General features: G+C 42.8%; 1 protein-coding gene across 6 annotated transcripts in view; it reads right to left on the reverse strand.

Moving 5' to 3' along the window:
• Positions 1-16,057, reverse strand: part of ABCC5 (ATP binding cassette subfamily C member 5) — an 88,650-nt gene extending 72,593 nt beyond the window's left edge. For 4 of the 6 annotated variants that reach the window (XM_047731697.1, XM_047731729.1, XM_047731749.1 and 1 more), the window contains exons 1-2: positions 15,906-16,057; positions 12,112-12,295 (exon numbers count right to left, since the gene is read on the reverse strand). In XM_047731697.1, coding sequence (XP_047587653.1) covers positions 12,112-12,240 — 129 coding nt within the window. In that variant the 5' untranslated portion in view covers positions 12,241-12,295; positions 15,906-16,057. Of the gene's footprint in view, positions 1-12,111; positions 12,296-13,795; positions 13,985-15,905 lie in introns of those variants that run through there. The other 2 variants (XM_047731714.1, XM_047731703.1) reach the window with 2 other exon arrangements.
• Between the last annotated feature and the right edge of the window lie 4,271 nt (positions 16,058-20,328).

Here is a 20,328-nt window from a genome sequence, read left to right on the forward strand (position 1 = left end):
TATCTCAAGGCTGTGTCCTGGGAGACAGAAAGGCAAGTGGCAGCCACATTCCAAGGACAGGGGATGGGAGTGAAGTGCTTCCCATTGTAAGGGTCCAGCTCATGGGTCAGTTGGTGGTTACATCTTCTTGATGACTTCCCCCCTAAAGCTAACTAAAGACTGTCAGGTTTAGTACTCTGAGTTTTTATTTCGTTGACCTGATGCTGCCTCTGTCCCGCCTATCCTGGGGCTTTAGCAAGAAATAGAGGAAGCTAGGGCAATCTTCCTTGTTTGTAGCCAGATCTCATGACTAGCATGGATCTGTAAAGGCAAACTGCTTCCTCTAAGAAGACAGGAATATTTGGGCAAACTAACTTACAATAAACCAACATAGCATTTACTATGTGCCAAGCATTGTTTCAAATACTTTATAGATACTTACTTATTTAAATCCTCATAACAACCCTAGGAGGTAGGGACTATTATCTCTCCTATTTTACAGCTGAGGAAAGGGAGGCACTTAGATGTTAAGTAGCAGCAGGGATCTGAATCCAGGCTCCAGACCCGAGGCTCTTAATTACTATGCTACTTTCCTTTCAAAGAAAAAAACAAGCAAATAAACCATCACTGTACAAGATGACCTCAAATGTACCTTTACAGACAGCTCTCCTCTTTTCCCCAGGATGAGTATCAGATTAAAATAAACTATGACTCTCTGACTCTCTCAACTAATCTCCATGATAAGCAAATGGTAGTTTCCAAAGTCAAAGTCACAAGGACATGATTAGAACACCAGAATGTAAATAAACTTTTACCTAATTGCAAAAATGTACTTCCTGATTATTTTTAAACCAAAGGTAAACAGATGTTAAGATACATACATTATAGACTTATACTGAAACATAAAATAAAATTATCCTTATACCACCCTCCAGTAACTGCACAGATGTCTTATCCTTCTAACTATTCTACTGGCCTAACTTCTCTCCCTAGGCTTCCTAAAAAAGCTTACTTGACCAAACATACCAGGAAAAAAAAGTATGTCTCTTCAAAGGTAAAAATAAATTGATCATACCATATTAACATTCTGTAAAGTGAGCTATCAATATTCTAAGGTTGAATGGATTAAAAATGGAAATGAACCAAGAGAAAGGAATTACTATATTCAAGCCATAAGGGTGTACTATATGAAAACGTAAATAATATAACAGGGTAGAGAAACGTGATTCAGTGAATATTGGTGGGACAAACAAATAACAGATTAAAGGTGAATTAATTGAGATTCAGATTTCCCTCTGTGGTACTGTGATTTATAAGAGATATATACATTTGGTGACTCAGATAACCAAAATATATTTTCATATATGTTTGGTCTTCATCCACACTTACTGGATCACGGCTCCAAAACCCCTTAGAACTTCCTAAGTGCTGAGAGTGATAAAGGTGTCTTTTATTGTCTTAATGAGACTTTTGGACTCCATCCAAGGTTGGGGACTGACTGCTGGGAGAACCAACCATGTGATTAAAGGGTTGGAACTTTCAATCTTGCCCCCCACCACGGGGCTGTAGGTTGAATCAGCCAATGGCCAATAACTTTGTCAATAATGACTATGTAATGAAATCTCTATAAAAAACTCAAAAAGACTAGGTTTGGAGAGCTTCCAGGGTGGTGAACACATGGAGATTTGAAGAGACTGGCGCACCTAGAGGTCCATGCCCTCTCCCCTATCTTGCCCTGTGTTTCTCTTCATCTGGCTGTTCATATATTTTATCATATCCTTTAATAAACTGATAAACATAAGTGCCTCCCTGAGTTCTGTGAGATGCTCTAGCAAATTAAAATAAGTTTAAGGAGAAAGTTGTTGGAACCTCCCATCTGTAGCCAGTCGGTCAGAAATATAGGTAACAAACAACCTGGGGCTTGCGACTGGCATCTGAGGTTGTGGGGTGGAGGGCAGTCTTGTAGGACTGAACCCTGAACCTGTAGACGTAGGGAGGGTGATTTTTCTTGCCCTGGGGGCATCTGGCAATGTTTGGAGACATCTCTGGTTGTCACAACTGTGCACCCAGCGGGCAGAGGCCAGGGATGCTGCAGAACATCCTACGAGGCACAGAACAAACCCCCACAAGAAAGAATTCTCTGGCCCCAAAATGTCAGTGGTGCTCGGGTAGCCCTACATGGCTAACCAGTTCACCTAGTTAGGATTTCACCTGTGCTGATCTAGGGGGGTGTACTTGTTATGTTACAGTACTTTAAATTCTTTTTAGAAGTAACTCTTTAAAGTTTCTCTGGAGAGTGGGTAAGGGCACCCATTTCTCTTTATTTCTCTTAACACGCACTGCAGACGGAAAGGCTCTCTACGGCAGGATGACTCGGCCAGAGAAAGGTAGCTGCAGCAGCAGATTCATTCCAAAGGGAAAAATACTGCTTGATCTGGGAGCTGAGAAAACATGAGAGCAGGAAATACTACCACCACTTATATCTTCCCAAGGATTATGTAGCTAGGAGATGCTGAGCATTTTTTGCCCTACTAAGGCGAGGCTGATGGAGCACAATGGTGGGGGGGGCGGTTCTGGGGAGCTCAAAGGGGCCCATGAAATCAAATAAAGGTCAGGGAGACACACAGTTTTATTCATGTCCATCGGGTGAGTGAAACAAGGACAATCTGACGCATAAGCAAAGGGAGATCCTTGCACAAGAGACTTGCCCCCCGAGGGGCACACTAGCACCATCCCCATGGCTGGGATCATTGCCGCACCTATCACGCTGCATGGCCGCCACTTAACTCGTTTGTCTCCTTTGAACAGGCTGCCAGAGCGGAACGTCTGCTGACAAGGCAACGGTGGGGTTAACCCTGCATGGAGGCCCCGGGGACAAGATACCAGGGGCCAGAAATCGTTCCCCAGGCTGCACAATCCCTTCCTGACAGCAGGACAAGAGTGGGGCAGCCTTCCTAAACCCGGCAGCTGAGGACTCATCCAAGTTGTTCCTGAATGCAGGGAGCGCAGGAACAGACTGGCAGTGCAGAGGCGCCTCTTGGCTTCCAAGGGGATTAAAGGCTGCACCACTCCAGTCTGGTACACCCCACAAAAACAGCAGTATTGGGGGCACCTCAGAAAGTATGGGCCTCAGATCCTACAGCACATTCTCCCCCTCCTCTCCTTTAATTCACAAGATTTTAACACAGACTCAGAATGGGCAGCCTCTTAGAAATATTTCTGTCCCTAGAAAAAGCTTTTCTACCCTGTAGATGCCTTTATGACAAACATCTAGACAGACAAATTTATTAAGGGGAACTCTTACATGATCAAGAGACTCAAAATCTTAAAAATTAAGTTAAAAAGAAATTAAAATTTTATTTTAAATTAGAAAAGAAATTGAAGGGCGCCTGGGTGGCTCAGTTGGTTGGGCGACTGCCTTCAGCTCGGGTCATGATCCTGGAGTCCCGGGATCGAGTTCCGCATCAGGCTCCCAGCTCCACGGGGAGTCTGCTTCTCCCTCTGACCTTCTCCTCGCTCATGCTCTCTCTCACTGTCTCTCTCTCTCTCAAATAAATAAATTAAATTAAAAAAAAAAAAGAAAAGAAATTGAAAATGTGATACTCTCCCAAGACCAACTGACTTCAGGCATTCCCATCCTCCCTACCTCAAACAAGACAAAGAGAACGACCAAGGACATCTCCTCTCCCAGTTCTCATCCCATCCTTATTGCAATGGATTAGGAACATGATCTTGACTATCGTCAGCTTTTTTCTTAAGAACTTCCACATTAGTGGCCACTTCAGTCCAGAGGGATAGCAAAATTATAGAAGGCAATTCATGAGTTCATCCAGAAGACCACTGGGTAGAACTTAACACCAACTTCATGGTAAACAGGTATTTTCCTGCAGCTCATAATCTAGCATCTTCCAGTAATCCACAGGAATTGGAGAGCTTTCACTTGTTTCGTAAGCTTAATTCCAAGGAACTTATTCAAAGTTCCTATTACGCTGGGGTGTGAGATTAATGTTGTTATTACAATGATAAGGTCTCAAAGGATTAAACTGAAAATGAACCCAGGGAGAAAAAGCGACTTACAGGAAACACTTGGGAGCCCCACTGGCTGAGGGGATAAAAAGAAATTTTACTCCGTGAGATCTACAGCAGAGGCTCTCTGTGCTGGCTACACATCCGGATCACCATGGCAGCTTTAAAACAACACAGATGCCTGCCTGAGTGCTACTCCAGAGACTGTTTAATGGTTCTGGGATAGGGCCCTGCAGAGGCATGGTTTTTAATGTTCTCCAGGTGATTTTAATATGCAGCCTAGGCTGAGAATTAGATTTAGAAAGTAGAGTTTTGCTCTTTGGCATTTCACAAAATCTCTTCAAGACTGCCAGGCTTTAGCTTTTAAAAAAAAAAAAAAAATCCAAAGTATAATTTGTAGGTAAAACTTCCTTCAGTGCCCAGTACCATGCATACGCCCACGACCAAGGCTTAGTGCTTCTGTCACGTGACCCCACCCTGCAGCACAAGCGGCAGCCCCCGACCAGGGTGAGAAGCAAACACAAAAGTGAAGACTGGGGCAGCCTCACTCTTTTTCTACTTTGAGAACACAACATTTAAGAAAACCAAGTGTCTGCTCAACACCGTTTCTGCTTCAGTAAACGAAGTTTTCTCATCTGTTATCTAAGGAGAGTTAAGCTGATTACTTGAACTGCTAATTTACAAAATAATCTTAAATAATTAAAACATATATAAAGATCTAATTAACTAAATAGGCTAACTCCCTAAAAAGAGGATAAGAAGGGAAAGGACGGACAAGCTTAATTCTGCTAATTAGTGAATTTCAGTGTACCGAATTAACTTCATATTAATCTGTCATTTTTTTTTTAAAGATTTTATTTATTTATTTGACAGAGAGAGATCACAAGTAGATGGAGAGGCAGGCAGAGAGAGAGAGAGGGAAGCAGGATCTCTGCCGAGCAGAGAACCCGATGCGGGACTCGATCCCAGGACCCTGAGATCATGACCCGAGCCGAAGGCAGCGGCTTAACCCACTGAGCCACCCAGGCGCCCCAATCTGTCATTTTGATATTGACAGGTTTGATCATTGCAAAGACTTCTGGAGGCCCTGTTTCCTGTTCCTGGCATTGACCTTTTTATTTCTGATTAAGAGAAAGGGAAAAAAAAAATGGTAAGACGTGAAAGAAAGCCTTAGCAGAAGGCTACCTAAAAGCAGAACCAAGATTTCACTGAACAAGTTTTCATTAACCATTTGTAACGTCCCAATTATATATCTTAACAAAATAAAGACTCAGGTATTTAAAGCTGCTTAACATACAGGAAGCTGTTCCAATACTTTTCTTCCCTTTTGGCAGAAAGCTCCTTTACCTCAGGCCAACAGGCTATATTTGTTTGCCTGAAGCAGCATTTCCTAGGAAAGCGGCAGGCAGCAGCCCTACTGCAGACAACAGAAAGGGCTCCTGATCACGGCAGCAGGCCAACCTCCGGAGACCACAGCTCTGTAGAGTCATTTCACCACGCAGGAAAGCCACTGGGGCTCTACACCAATGACAGAGCTGTTGTCATCTCCGCCAGAGGACTCTGGGCTGCTATTGGAAACCAACACCTGGCACCATGCCAGATCACCGTATCACACCCCGACAGAGCTTTATAAAGCTTTATAGGGGAAAGGGGGGGAAGGAGGTGTTCCTACTCATCCTATCACTGACTGCCCAGAAAATCTGCTGAGTCACTAAGTACCAATCAAGAGAAAAATAATGCAGAGACTGCAAATACTAATCTCCTTCATCCTGCTTCTCCTTCCTAACAGCAAGTGGACTCCCAGGTAATATTCTTAACTCTAAAAACACAAGGGCATAGGTTAAATTCACATACCCTTAGTCCATACAGAAAAGCTGAATTCAGAGTTCAAATCTCTGAAAGTGTAATGTACTAGACGAAACTACTTTGTAACAGTGGTTGTTGCTAGGTAGAGGGGTTAAGGGTGATCTATGTTTTCTGCTGTAATCTTCTAGAAGTTGCTAAGAGTGTATATTGAGACCACAATTCATTCGTAATAATATGCCTTAGAATCATATTTCTTGGTAAGAGATTAGACTCACATCCTTGAGCCCTGGGATATAACTTCAGCTCACCAAAATACTTTAAATTATTAATTATGAAAACTCCAACCAAGGCTAGAGGGTCAGTCTAACATGGAACTAAAGAAAACACAAGTGAAGGTCAATGGACTTTATGTGTACTTGCTTTGCTACCTTTTCTACTGGCAGAATATTCTAACTTGGTAGAAAGAAAATTTCACCATTGGTGCACTTTTGAGAGAAGGGAAAAAAAGAGTGAGCAGTCATAATGGCATATGAGTTAACTTCTGCTTATTTCCAGTCTTCCTCTTTTCCTAGATTAGACATGCTTGTGAAAAACAAGTCACCCTTGGCTTTGGCCTGAGAGCCTCAAGCAAAAACAACCACCACGATGAAAAAGCTTAGAGAAGTATCAAACAGCTTTGTCCTACTTCTGCTGAAGTTTTAACTTAAAGCAACTAAAATCCAAACTCTTTGGCCCATTATTCAAGAACACACACAGCATGTGAAACTCGCTGACCCATCCCCCTACATCTGCGAGTCCACACTTCATGCATAAAGCCAACAGGGCCTCCTCCTCCCTATCCACAGAGATTTCTTCTGCCAGTTCTTCATTCCTCCACATTCTCCCTATTCCTCAAGTCTCCCATCGGTGCTACCTCCTCCTAAAGTCTTCCCTGATCTCGGAGACCAAAGCATTCTTTCCTTCTTGCTAATTTCCACAGCACCAAAATGACAGTCATCTAGGTACATGTCTAGGAGTTTCACGTTCTGTGTACCAGGACAGGCAGGTCCCCCCAACAGTTTCTCTTCATCTGCTCCAGCCCACTTTGTTCAGGACTGTGTGTGCATCTTGGAGACTGCTGAATAAAAGATGAATAAACATCACATCTTCAAACAAACCAACCAGGGCTTGCGGTGTTAGTGATCTCCAAGTGTATACTGAATGCAGTTGTAAGAAAAGGAGCCAGGAGAGTCTGTTTCAAACACAGTCAGGGTTAAGGAGCAGTCTAGACATGATCTTCATGTGGGTTCAACTAATGTCAGCCTAATGCCAAGCTTAGTCCTTAGGCTCAAAAAACTAACAGCAGCAGAATGCACTCCCGTACACACCTCAGGATTCAAGGATGTCTCCTCAGCCTCAAATCGTGCGTGGCCACCAGCATTCACTTATTAGTCCTAAACAAAGTGAAGGGTGAAGATGACTGATTTTTACCTTAATTATCTCTAAGCTGATAGGACACGACTATTTGAAGATGTGACTGATGAGAGCAGTTTTCCCAATGGGTATTCCAAAAGAAAGATTTGGTCACAGCACAAAGAAATAAGCAAACTGTGTACTCCGCAACTTTGCTTAAAGCTTGAGAGGAAAAATCATGGCCTGTTCAAAATCAGAATTTGTTTCTGGGTGCTTTGCTTCTGACTTATGGTTTGACACAGTTTCACATTTCCATGTCAACTGAACCCATGAAAGGCTAATGGAGGTGTATAAAACGAAATAAGAGCCACAGAAGGGTCCTCATCTTTCGTTACCTGGAGGGGCTATTTTTTATTTCTGATGGATACCTGGCATCTGAGAGGTCCTGTTCCAGATTTCCTCCTTAACAACTAATAGAGAAATGATAGTTATGATCCTGTGACATGAAATTGTAATTTTTTTTTTTTTAAGATTTTATTTATTTGTTTGACAGGCAGAGAGGCAGGCAGAGAGAGAGAGAGGAGGAAGCAGGCTCCCCACTGAGCAGAGCCTGATGCGGGGCTAGATCCCAGGACCCTGGGATCATGACCAGAGCCGAAGGCAGAGGCCCCAACCCACTGAGCCACCCAGGCGCCCCTGAAATTGTAATTTCTAACCAATTAGCTGCTTACATTTTTTTAAAAAATACATGTTTACACAGCCATCCGGTTTCCCAACTACTTAAATTATCCATTTTTATACCATCTCTGAACCAGAAACATTTTATCATCTTGCTGGTTCTGTCAGCAAACTGCTAACATATGAGACAAGTTCAAGATAAACGTGTCTAGGAAATTTGGGGTTTTGACAGGTAATATTCAAGATTCTAGGCAGTATGAGAACTTTTAAAAACATTTGATAGTTATGCATTCATTTTAATGTATATAAAAACCAGGCTCCATAAACCTGTGATTTTATTGCTCTAGTCAAGGCTGAGCAAAAAGAAACCCAGTAGATTAAAAGAAATACATGGGTGCCTGGGTGGCTCAGTGGGTTAAGCCTCTGCCTTCAGCTCAGGTCATAATCCCAGGGTCTTGGGATCGAGGCCTGCATCAGGTTCTCTGCTTAGCAGGGAGCCTGCTTCCCCATCTCTCTCTGCCTGCCTCTCTGCCTACTTGTGATCTCTCTCTCTATCAAATAAATAAATAAAATCTTAAAAAAAAAAAAAAGAAATACTTTACCTAAAAAAAAGTTCAGAGGGTATGAAGGATAATATAAAAATCATGAAAACAGTACTCAAATTTAAAAGTCTGGGAAACATGAAAGGATAATGAAAATGAAATTCACGTGGACTCCTAAAATTTTATCAAAGTGGTTTAACCTTCCTGATTCAAGATAAGACTCGATCACATGAAGGAAACTTGCTGTCTGGCAGTTGACTTAATAATTTAGTGGTCAAAAGGCACAACAGTATCTCTATTTCCAGTTCTTCCCCGCTGTAGAGGACAAGCTGGGCTGCCACCACGCTGCCTAACGTCAGTTCTACTCTTATCACCTGGACGGGTACCCTGGCCCCAGAAATTTCACCAGACCACACAATAGCTTCCCAGGTTTCAACTCTTTCTGCTTTTTTTATCAGCCAGCCTTGGGCAAGCTTGCTCACTCCCCAGGCTTCACCTACATGGACACACTGATGACTTTTTTTGCCTGTGCTCTACCTACCTACTGATCATTTTATCTGGACAGGCTCAAATTTAACGTGCTCAGAACAAACTCATTTCCACCTCCTGAATCTTCTTCTCTTCCCATATTTCAGTTTGGGGATTCATACTTATAAATTCTTACTACCCATCCCATACCACCCAATACTTCCTTCTTCTTCCAGAGATGCCCCTAAGTATAACCCCTCTCCTACATCCTCCCTATTAGGCTTGGACACAGACCTCTGGCCTCTCTAAAGGAGACAGGTTTAGGAGTCTCCTGGATGCTCCCTGTATTTTGTCTCTCCCTCCTATCCGGGTTTTTTTCCACACTGTCTCAAAACTAATCTTCTTAAGATAAAAATCAAGTCTTAAAAATCCCTTCTCAGCACACTATCATTAGTGATTGGGTAACACAAATGAAAACTACAATGAGATATCAGACATACCTATCAGAATGGCTCAGATAACATACTGATAACGCCCAAAACTGGCAGGAATGCTGAGAAACAGGATCGCTCCTATATTGTTGGTGGGAAGGTAAAAGTGTATGGATTCACCCTGGAAAAAAGTATTGACGTTTCTCATACAACTAAACATGCACTTACCATATGACCCAGCAACTGCACTCCTGGGCATTTATCCAGACAAATGAAAGCTTACTCACACAAATCCCTATACACAAATGTTCAAGGCAGCTTTATTTGTAACAGCTACACACTAGGAAGAATCCAGAATGTCCCTCAACAAATGAATGGTTAAACAGACTGCTTCCTCTGTAGCATGGAATAGTACTCCCCGTTACAAGGAAAAAACTATCTGTGACAAGAATGCTACTCACAAAAAAAAAGTTCTGATACACATAACAAAGTACATGGATCTCAAGGGAATTATGCACACTGTAAAGAGCCAATCTCAAAAGCTACATACTACGTAATTCCATTTTTGTATAGCACTCTTTTTTTTTAATTTTTAATTTTTTATAAACATATATTTTTAATCCCCAGGGGTACAGGTCTGTATAGCATTCTTAAAATGACAAAATCACTGGGTGCCTGGGTGGCTCAGTTGGTGAAGCGACTACCTTCAGCTCTGGTCATGACCCTGGAGTCTGAGGATCGAGTCCCCAGTCAGGCTCCCTGCTTAGCAGGGAGCCTGCTTCTCCCTCTGACCCTTCCCCCTCTCATCCTCTCTTTCTCTCTCTTTCTCAAATAAATAAATAAAATCTTTTTTAAAAAATGACAAAATTACTGAGGCAGATAACAGATTAGAGGTTGCCTGGGCAGGGGGGAGGAGAAAGGTGGCTGTGAGGAAGGTGAGGGAGGAGAAAGGTGGCTGTGAGGAAGGTGAGGGTGGCAGGAGAGATGCTGGTGACGGTACTGTTGTGTGTTCTGACTGTGAGGTAGTGGTCACACAAATCTACACATGTGGAAAAAACTGCACAGACTATACACACACAAACCAGTACCCACAAAACTCTAAGGCCAATTAAGTCTTTTTTTTTTTTTTTTTTTTTTTTTAAGATTTATCTGCTTTTGAGAGAGAGAAAGAGAGCAAGCACAAGGGGGTTGAGGGAGGGGCAGGGGAGAGGGAGAAGTAGACTACCCAGTGAGCAGGGAGCCTGATGTGGGATTTGATCCCAGGACCCTGGGATCATGACCTGAGCTAAAGGCAGAGGCTTAACCGACTGAGCCAGCTAGGCGCCCCAAAACCAGTTAAGTCTTAATAAGGTATACGGTTATATCAATGTTGAAATACTGTACTACAGTGATGCAAGAAGTTACTATTGGGGGAAGCTGGATAAAGTATCCATGAAATGTCTTTGTATTATTTTTTGCAACTGCATGTGGATCTACAATTCTCTCAAAATAAAAAGGGGGGGACCCTTCTCAATAACTTCTAAGAGCTCCCCAGTGGTCATAGTAAGTTGCCCTAGCCGGGCACGCAGAATTTTCTTTCACATCTTAAGCTCCAGACAGCTAGTTCTCAGATCTAACATTTACCGAGCACAGGCTATGAGGCATTTTGTAGGTATCATCTCATTTAATCCTCAGTGATCCCATGAGTTAGGTTCCACCATCAAAAGCACTTTATTCATAAGCCTAAAGCACAGATGACACAATAGCTTGAAAATATCGCCACCCAATCATCCTTCCAAGCCTTCTTCCAAGCATCCTTCCAATGCTACCTTTGTGACCTTCGCCAGAGTTAAGAGCTATCCTAACAGTGCCTAGCTCTCAGAAGATAGTCAATAAATGTTTAACATAAGGCCTAGACAAATGATACAAATCAGTTACAAAACTGGCACCCTAAGGATCTGACAGTGATCACACTATGCTTCTCCGAAGTTAAGCCTGAATGGGAAAGCACTGTGTAACACACAGTGCGGACAGAAAACACCGATCAGTGAGAAATGTTGATTAATAAGGCAAAAGCTTTCATACAGAAGAGGGACAGATAATGTCAGGCTAATGAAACTCCAGTGTCAGCTGCGAAGTTCATATGATTCTCAAGTTTGCACATAACAAATACAGTAACACAAACCTCACCTTCCTAACCCAATTATCCCCATTCTTCCTTATTAGTTACTTTTGCAATTGAAGTAATTTTTTTTTCCAGAAGAAAGACATTTCTTCCAGTTTAAAATGTATATTTCATTATTTCCCTTGGAGAAAACTAGATTCTCATCTAAAGACTCCTTTACATTCATGGATTTCCTCAGAAAACTTAAGGGTTATACTACAACAATCTAGAATTGCTCCAGTACTCTGAAATCTGAACGAGTCCCTCCAAAGGATTCACATTTTAAACACAGACAACAGAGGGGGGGGGAATTTTAAGTATATGCATGAAGGTTAATGGTTTGTATTCCCTCTGCTCCCTCCCCAGCATCCCCACCTCCATCCCTACAAGTTGACTTCCCTTAATTAAGCAAAGCCTTTCCAGAAGGCACCAAAGGCAGTATAAGCCAGAGAGAGAACTCAGAGGAACAGGTGGGAGGCTGAAGCCAACCTCTCCTCCTTCACGTGCACCTGTAAATTCTTATCAGTAACCTCAAGCCAATAACAAAAATGAAACTTCATTTTAATGATGCATTAAAGGAAGAAAGAAGGTACGGTCTAGTGCAGCAAACAGGTTAGAAAAGGGATTCAGGAAAGGAAATACTGACCGGCCGAGTTCTCTTGTATTTGGAGTCCTCGCGCTCTCTGTGCTGCCCAGAAGTGCTGGTTCTCTCCCTCACACTTCTATAACCAGGACTGGGGATGATATACTCTTTTCCTATGTCGATATCCTTCATCTTCTCTGAATGAAGATGCCAGGGCTCACAGACTTTTGGTTTCACTTGAGAATTTCTGAAATAAAAAAATCCACCAAGGAAGAACACTGCACGTTAAGGATACCGGAACTTGAAAAATAATTTTCAAAACTTTTAAAAATTTCATCAAGGGAAGGTATTTCCTAAGTTGTGCTGAAGCATATGCAAAAGTACTTTAAAATAGGAAGAAAGGGGGACACCTGGCTGGCTCAGTTGGAAGAGCATGTGACTCGTGATCTCAGAGTCATGAATTCCAGCCGCACACTGAATGTAGAGATTAAATAAACAAACAAACAAACAAATAAATAAATAAAAATAAAATGGGGGGGAGGACAAAAGCATTAATGTTTTCTTACCATTATATCTATGAAAAATAATTTTTCAGAAATGTTTCAAGTGCCATTTCATTTTTGAAAGAAAAAAAATTCCAGTGTAGTAGAATCAAGAATTATCACTTCCCACCTCTAAGGGGGAAAAGAAAGATTAGAAAAAAATAAACACACCAGTAAAGAGAGACTGCCCCCTTCAACTAAGCTTAAACCCAACGTATAGAGCATTTAGATAAGTCTTAAAAAAAAAAAAAAAAAGGCTTTTAAGTCTGTTCCAAGCATTACAAACTCCATAATTTTAAAATGGGTATCATTCCTCCTACTAAATGTTACTAAATGAAAACTCACAAAGCACTTATTCTACCAATGATATCCCAGCCTGCATTTTTATAATCAAGTAATAGATTAGTTGATGCTATTTTATTTTTTAAGATTTTATTTATTTATTTGACAGACAGAGATCACAAGAAGGCAGAGAGGCAGGCAGAGAGAGAGAGAGAGAGGGAAGCAGGCTCCCCACTGAGCAGAGAGGCCTGGGATCATGACCTGAGCCAAGGCAGAGGCTTTAAACCACTGAGGCACCCAGGCGCCCCAGTTGATGTTATTTTAAAGCTCCATGAAGTTACATGGATACAATACAAATCAATACTGCATCTTAACTTTACAAACAAATTCCCCTTGGGCCACTGAAAGGGTTCTAGAATTAGACAGTGGTGACAGTTGCACAAACCTGTGAACGTGCTACCCAAACACTGAGTTGTATACTTTAAAGGGGTGCATTTCATGGTATATAAATCATACCTCAACAAAGCTGTTATTAAAATACAATAACAAAAACAAACTCCCCATCCTGTCCTACAAAATCTTACCTAGTATCTACCTGAAACTCCATTCTAAACCCCAGCTTGCCTGGCTACCTTTAATCAATATCCTGTATAAACTCTGGTTACTGCTGAGAAAATAAAGCACACACATTCCCCTTGAAAACGTTCTTCCCACTCCGAAATGGTTCAACGTTTCCCAGATACAAGCTCAGAAAACACCTTTCAAACCAGCCTCGCTAACAATTAAAGAAGTGTAGCAGTCTGTGTTGCCTTTTGGATTCCATAAATTCCTACCTATCACTGTCTGAAAAGCACTACTCTGCGGACAAAATTCTGACAGCACAATTCATTTTTTAAGATATCAGAGAAAGGGAGAATACTTACTAAATGAAAGAGGACTAATCTCCTCCATGCAGACGTGCTTCCAGCGCACAAAAATCTTGACTTCTGGTCTTTCAGAAGTCTGGTTCAAGTAACCTGAATTGATAATGCCAAATTACTTATCTTAAAAGCAACAACAAAAAAAAGTCACCTTGTCCAAGGACAAATGGCACCATAAAGAACACCAGCTTACAACCAAGAGCACAGCAATCACGTCACTGAGACCTCATTAAGCCTAAACTATAAACAGACCTGGCATCTGCCAGTGTCCCCAATGTCGGGATGCCGCACAGTTCAGAGTAATCCTTCTCGTTAGAGGGATCACAGAAGTCCAACCTTCCTCTCAAAAGGTTCCCTAATGCAGCTGATTATGTGCAAGCTGAAAAGATTAGTCCTCCTTTGCAAAAAGGCAGGAGGAGGGAAGTGAGTTTGAAAGGGACACCGCCAAACTAATTCACAATCTCAAAGGCCGTGTCAAGAAGAACATAAAGCATGTCTCAATCATCTAAGAACTCATCATAACCAAAGTTCGTTCCAGTCACTTTATTTCAAGTTATTTTATGTCTGGGGGGCGGGGGGGGGGAGCAGTCTTCCATTACCTCTAACACTCTTGCTTCTTTAATTTCCTGGGAAAAGAGGCACAGCCATGAGAGTAGGCAGGCCTTGAGTAGGCACAATCTAGTGCCAGTAGTACTATCTCTTGGCCTTGAACATAAGGAGGATTGCATCTTCCCAGGGTTGTAAGACAGGGCACCCCACACGGAGGCCACCTATGAGCTAGGAATCCTGATAGGTTGTAGGAAGAAACTGAGAAAGGATCACTAGTCTTGACTCTTTTTGATTCTACGTGTATTTCCCTATTTTCCTCTGCTCTCCCTCACAGTTGCTCAAAAGTTGTATTTAAACGCTAACTTGCCTCAGCTATCAAGAAAGGAAAAAAAGGAAAGGATTTTTTTTTTTTCCACATTTGAGTCAGAGCTCTACAATGGCCCTAGCGGAATAACCAAAGTGGGAGAACCCCAAAGAAGTGCCCAGACTCAAAATCAAATAGAGAGGAGGCCATTGGGTCAGCTGCCTTGTTTATCAAGGCTCTCCTTCCAGTGGTAAACTGTGGACCTTCTCCCTGCACAATGATGCAGAGGAAACTGCATTGGGGTGGGGGGGGAGTCCATAGGATTACAAGAACCGTAACTAGCCAGACGGGTGTCTCCAAATTGCCTTCGTGACAACATTCCTTAGGTATCCAACTTCAGGAATCTCATTGAGGCCCTGCAGCTGCACAAGACCCGAAGCGATTTGCCACCCGCTTGTGCCTCCAACATTCCGCACCGCTCACTTAGCGCCAGACCTCTTTACAACCTATCCATCTCTCCCTTCAAAACCTTCTGAAACTTTGCCAATCATTCCCGTGCCCAGCTGCCTTCTGCCTCCCCACGGCTGTGCCGAAGCCAGATGACCCCCGTGCAATAAACACAAAGCAACGTGAGGCTTTGACGGCTGGAAGTGGAAAGACACTGATGACAGCTAAGAGATTTTAGGGTTCCACGCGGGGCTCTGCCCTGGGTTTGCTGTGCGTACTTCTGTCATAAAGCTCCATTTATCCATGTGCAAAAAAACGAGAGGATGACTTCTAAGGTCGCTGGCAGCTCAGAGTCGCCGGTGTGCGGCTTGAGCGGGGGTGCCCCAGGCCGCCCTCCCCACAAGCATGAAAATAGGGGCTTCTCCCCAGCCAGCCTCGCCTGGGACGCCCTGACCCTAGGGCGTTCCCACCGCGCGTTCGGGCCTGAGGAGGCCCCCGCGACCCACACCCACGGGCCGCGGGCGCAGCACCCCCTGGTGGCCGCAGCCGGGAATGTAGCCAGCGCTCCCGACCACTCATCCCACCCTACCTGCCTTGCGACGCCAGGATCACGCCACCAGACCTCGGGGGTTGCGTCCCGATGAGGGCAGCGGGAGACCTGAAGGAGGCCAGGCTGCGCTTATAGGGTCTCGGGTTTCCCCCGAACTGCTCTTATCCCCAACCCAAGCCCGCCACTCACGGACGGAACACACAGGGGTGACCCCCGTGGCAACCAAGGGAGATGGAAGGGGTGCGGCGGTAGCAGCTACCTACCTGTGCCCCGGCTCCAGGGCGGCCGTACCGGCCACTCGACCACGCTCCCGAGCATCAGCCCCGGAGCAAAACAAGCCTTTATAGCGGCATTGGCCGCCGGACTGCGCAGGCGTGCTGCACAAAGGCTCCCCGAGCCTGAAGGGAATTGTAGTTCCCCCTTCCAGGAGCCCGAGGCTCAACACACGGCAAAGGACTCTATTTCCCAGAAGCGCCACAGAAGCCCTGGAGGAGGTGTAGGCTGCTCCTCCTTTCCACCGCGCTCCTGCCTCTGCACCGTCCTTCTCAGAGAGCTGCTGCAAGCGGGTCTGGAATCTTCTCTGAGGCCGTGTGCCCCAGTGCGTGGTCGGGAGGGTTGACAGGAGGTCTGTGTGGGCGGGCAACTCGGTGTTCGCGGGCAGGACGGACGCGACGGTGTGCGGCCATTCATAAACCAGAAAACACCGTGAAGGTCATCAGCGATCGACCAGCCCCAAATCTTCTCTCTTATGGCACTTAACATTTTAGGATTGTTTGCTCAGGATTCGACCCTGCATTCTGCACTATCACCTTTCTCACTTTTATCCCATTGCCCTTCCCATAATCTTGTGCTACCTGGTTTCTAGAGAATAAAAGGCGAGGATTGCGGGTTCTAGAGTAACAAGAGCCTTAGATACGGTGTGCCAACTCCTTTTGAAAATCAAACTGGTTCCCAAAGAGATTGATCACAGTATGTCTCTTTGTGTTTGATCAGTACCTTCAACAGGATCTTAACATCACTACTCTTCTGCTGAGTTAGCCTACTCTGTATGTGGTGCTTTACCTGAAATTCTTGTTTCTTTTAATACCTTGTGTAGATATATATTTTCCATTTTGGAGATTAAAAAGAAGAAGAAGAAGAAGAAAGTAAAGTGAATTGTCCAGCTTTATGCAACTAGCTAATTCATAAAGCTGAATTTAACACGGTGTTCCTGCCTAAGGATGGATTAATAGGCCAATGCAACAGAACAAAAAGGTTAGAAACAGACTCATGCAGATATGTAAACATGAACTGTGACCGGGAAAACAGTACAGATCAATTGTGACCTGGAAAACATTACAGATCAATAGGGAAAGGAAGAAGGTTGGATAAACAGTGCTGGCACAATTGGCTATCTGTATTTTTAAAATCTCAGGGAATTATATCAGCCCACACAAGAAAAATCAATTTCAGGTAGATCAAAGGCCTACCTGTGAAAGGGAAAACTTTAAAATGTTTAGAAGAAAATGTGAAATATCTTTATGAATTTGGGAGTAGAGAAGTTCCAAAACAAGTTGCAAAAACAAATAATAAAGGAAAGATTGATACATTTTTAGTACATTAAAACTTAAACTTCTGTACATGAGCCATAAAGTGAAAAGTGAAACCACAAGTTATAACTAAAAAAGTTTGATACAAAGTGTACAAATAATTTCTACAACTTAATCAGAAATGGCAAATAACCCAGTACAAAAATAGGCAAATGATATGAACAGATAGTTCATACATAGTAAAGGAGACCTGGGCAGCCATTCAAACATATAAAGACACCCAATCAGGAAAATAATCAGGGAAATTACAGTTAAAAGAGCAATGAGATACTATTTTATGCCCATTTCATGGAAAAACATACACACTTGACAACAGCAACTATTTTCAAGGATCTAGAAAAACAGGCTATTTCACACATTGCTGGCAGAGTGGGTATCAATTGATAGAACCACATTAAAGAGCAATTTGGCCATATTTAGTAGATGGGAAATGGGCTACAGGGTTGTATTGTTAGGCCCCTAGCAGACCCCTAAAGTGTAGTGGATTAAAGTCAATTTTATCTTTCTCATAAGTAGAAGTCTTAGGTAAGTATACCAGATCAGTTGTGTAGTCCTGCTCCTCACAGGCAGTTGGAGACCCAGGGTGGTGGTGATTCAGTCAGCTTCAACATACAGCTCCCAGAGTTGTTCTACTCATTGGCCCCACCAGTCACCTACGTGGAAGGAAGGCAACAGAGAATATGGAGAGGTGTGACCTGGTGTTGAGGCACCAGCAGGGAGGCAACACACATCATTTCCATTCACATTCTATTAGTGACAATGTAGTCATATGGGCACATCTAAGTGAGAGGAAAACTGGGAAATGCAATCATAAGCCGGGCAGCTATGAGCCATCTACCATCCCCATTACAATGGAAGAAGGAAAGAACAGATTTTAGTAGAAACCAATGGTTTCCGGCTCATATGCCTATCCTTGAACCTAGCAATGCCGCTTCTACATGCACGTTTCAGGGCAGTCTTTCTCAAAGGAGGCTGCTGCGAGTGAGTTAAGCCCTAAACAAAATAATCTGAGGGACTATTTTCTCAGTTCTCCCAAGGATAACATGTATCTGGTATCATTCTAGATGTCCAGGGGAGAAGTTAATTTATTCCACACAGTGAATACCTTAGGGCATCAGGGCTTAATGCTATTAGCTGAGAAAAGCTGCCCTAAAGGGCCTCCCCCAACCCCTACACATATACATACACAAGGAGATATATTCATTGAACATTGTTTGTAGTAGTGAACATAATCTAAATCTAAATCATAATCTAAATTCCATTAACAAGAAAACAGAGAACTAGATTATGGCATTCATACAGTGAGATACTATACAGCAGTTAAAGAACATGGGTAGAACGTATCAGTATGTGTAAGCCTCAAAAACAATGTTGAACCAAAATAAGTTCAGAAAGAAAATCATCGTAGCCCCGTTTGTATTAATTTCTAAAATATGTACAAATGTGATCTGTTGTTTATGGATACACATATATGCGCTTAAAAATATAAAACATACCTGGGCCTGATCAACAACAATTTCAAGGGGTTGTTAGAGGTATTATAGCCGATGTTGAAAGTACAAGAAGCTCAAAGAGGGATACAAAAGGGGCTTCATTTGTTTCTGTAATATTTTATTTATTTATTTATTATTTTTTTAAAAGATTTATTTATTTATTTATTTATTTATTTATTTATTTGACAGAGAGAAATCACAAGTAAGCAGAGAGGCAGGCAGAGAGAGAGGAGGAAGCAGGCTCCCTGCAGAGCAGAGAGCCCGATGTGGGGCTCGAACCCAGGACCTGGGATCATGACCTGAGCCGAAGGCAGCGGCTTAACCCACTGAGCCACCCAGGCGCCCCCTATTTTATTTATTTTTTAAAGGACTTATAAATGTTAAAGTTTCACAAAGCTTGGAGCGGGTACACAGGTCCTTTTAATATCATTTGCTGTACTTTTTGGTAGCCTTTAAGAATTTCACAATAAAAATGTTTCAATCTCATAGAAACACACACTTCTCCCCTCAAGGGGGATATGCACAATTGAACAGAGGAATCTTGCAGAGATCTGTATCCAAGTCTGGATCTACTGTGGAGAATTCCTGAAGCACCTCTGGCCATCTGGTTGCATAAGACAAACTTCTCAGCACGCCTCAAGCCACCACCATACTAGTACTCCCAATTCTGCACTATCGAACCCAACAGCTGCAAACCAAATACCTTCAGAGCAAATAAAAAGCTTCTAAAATCTCCCTGAAATACTTTGCATATATTGATTATAGGTTAAAAAAAAGAAGAAGAACAGAACAGAAGAGCATTATGCAGTCCTTGCTCCAGGCCTCAATATGCTATGATATTATGATACTATCTGCCACCGACTGGCTGAGCCAAAGACTTAATTATACTTATTTATAAGCATAATAAGATGTATGCTTCTTTACATGATATTGATTGCAAAGCATCCCCTCCTTAAAACATGTTTGTGTTGTGAAATGTTTTGGGGGGTGATATTCTCCAACCCTCAGACAAGGGGCTAGAGTGGAGAATCTGTGTAAATCCAGACTTTCACACATTTTAAAATAATATTTATGTTGTGTAATATATTAAAAATACTCATTCATTCAGTATTTCATGGAGATATGTGGAGCTAATACAGACAAGTTTCCTGCCTTTATGGGGCTTAGAGTAACCATTCAACATTAATCCAAAAATTTAAATTATAGGGACGCCTGGGTGGCTCAATTGGTTGAGCAGCTGCCTTCGGCTCAGGTCATGATCCCAGCGTCCTGGGATCGAGTCCCGCATCGGGCTCCTTTTTTGGCGGGGAGCCTGCTTCTCCCTCTGCCTCTGCCTGCCATTCTGTCTGCCTGTGCTCGCTCGCTCTCCTCTCTCTCTGACAGATAAATAAAATCTTAAAAAAAAATAAATAAATAAATAAAAATTTAAATTATAACTGTGGGGGGCCAGGAGTCCTGGGAGTCCTGGGATCGAGTCCTGCATTGGGCTCCTTGCTCAGCAGGGAGTCTGCTTTTCCCTCTGACTCTTTCCCCTCTCATGCTCTCTCTCTCACTCTTCTCTCTCTCTCAAGTAAATAAATAAAATCTTTAAAAAAAATTATAAC

The sequence above is a fragment of the Lutra lutra genome, chromosome 1, assembly GCF_902655055.1.
Source record: "Lutra lutra chromosome 1, mLutLut1.2, whole genome shotgun sequence".
NCBI classification, from domain to species: Eukaryota; Metazoa; Chordata; class Mammalia; order Carnivora; family Mustelidae; genus Lutra; species Lutra lutra.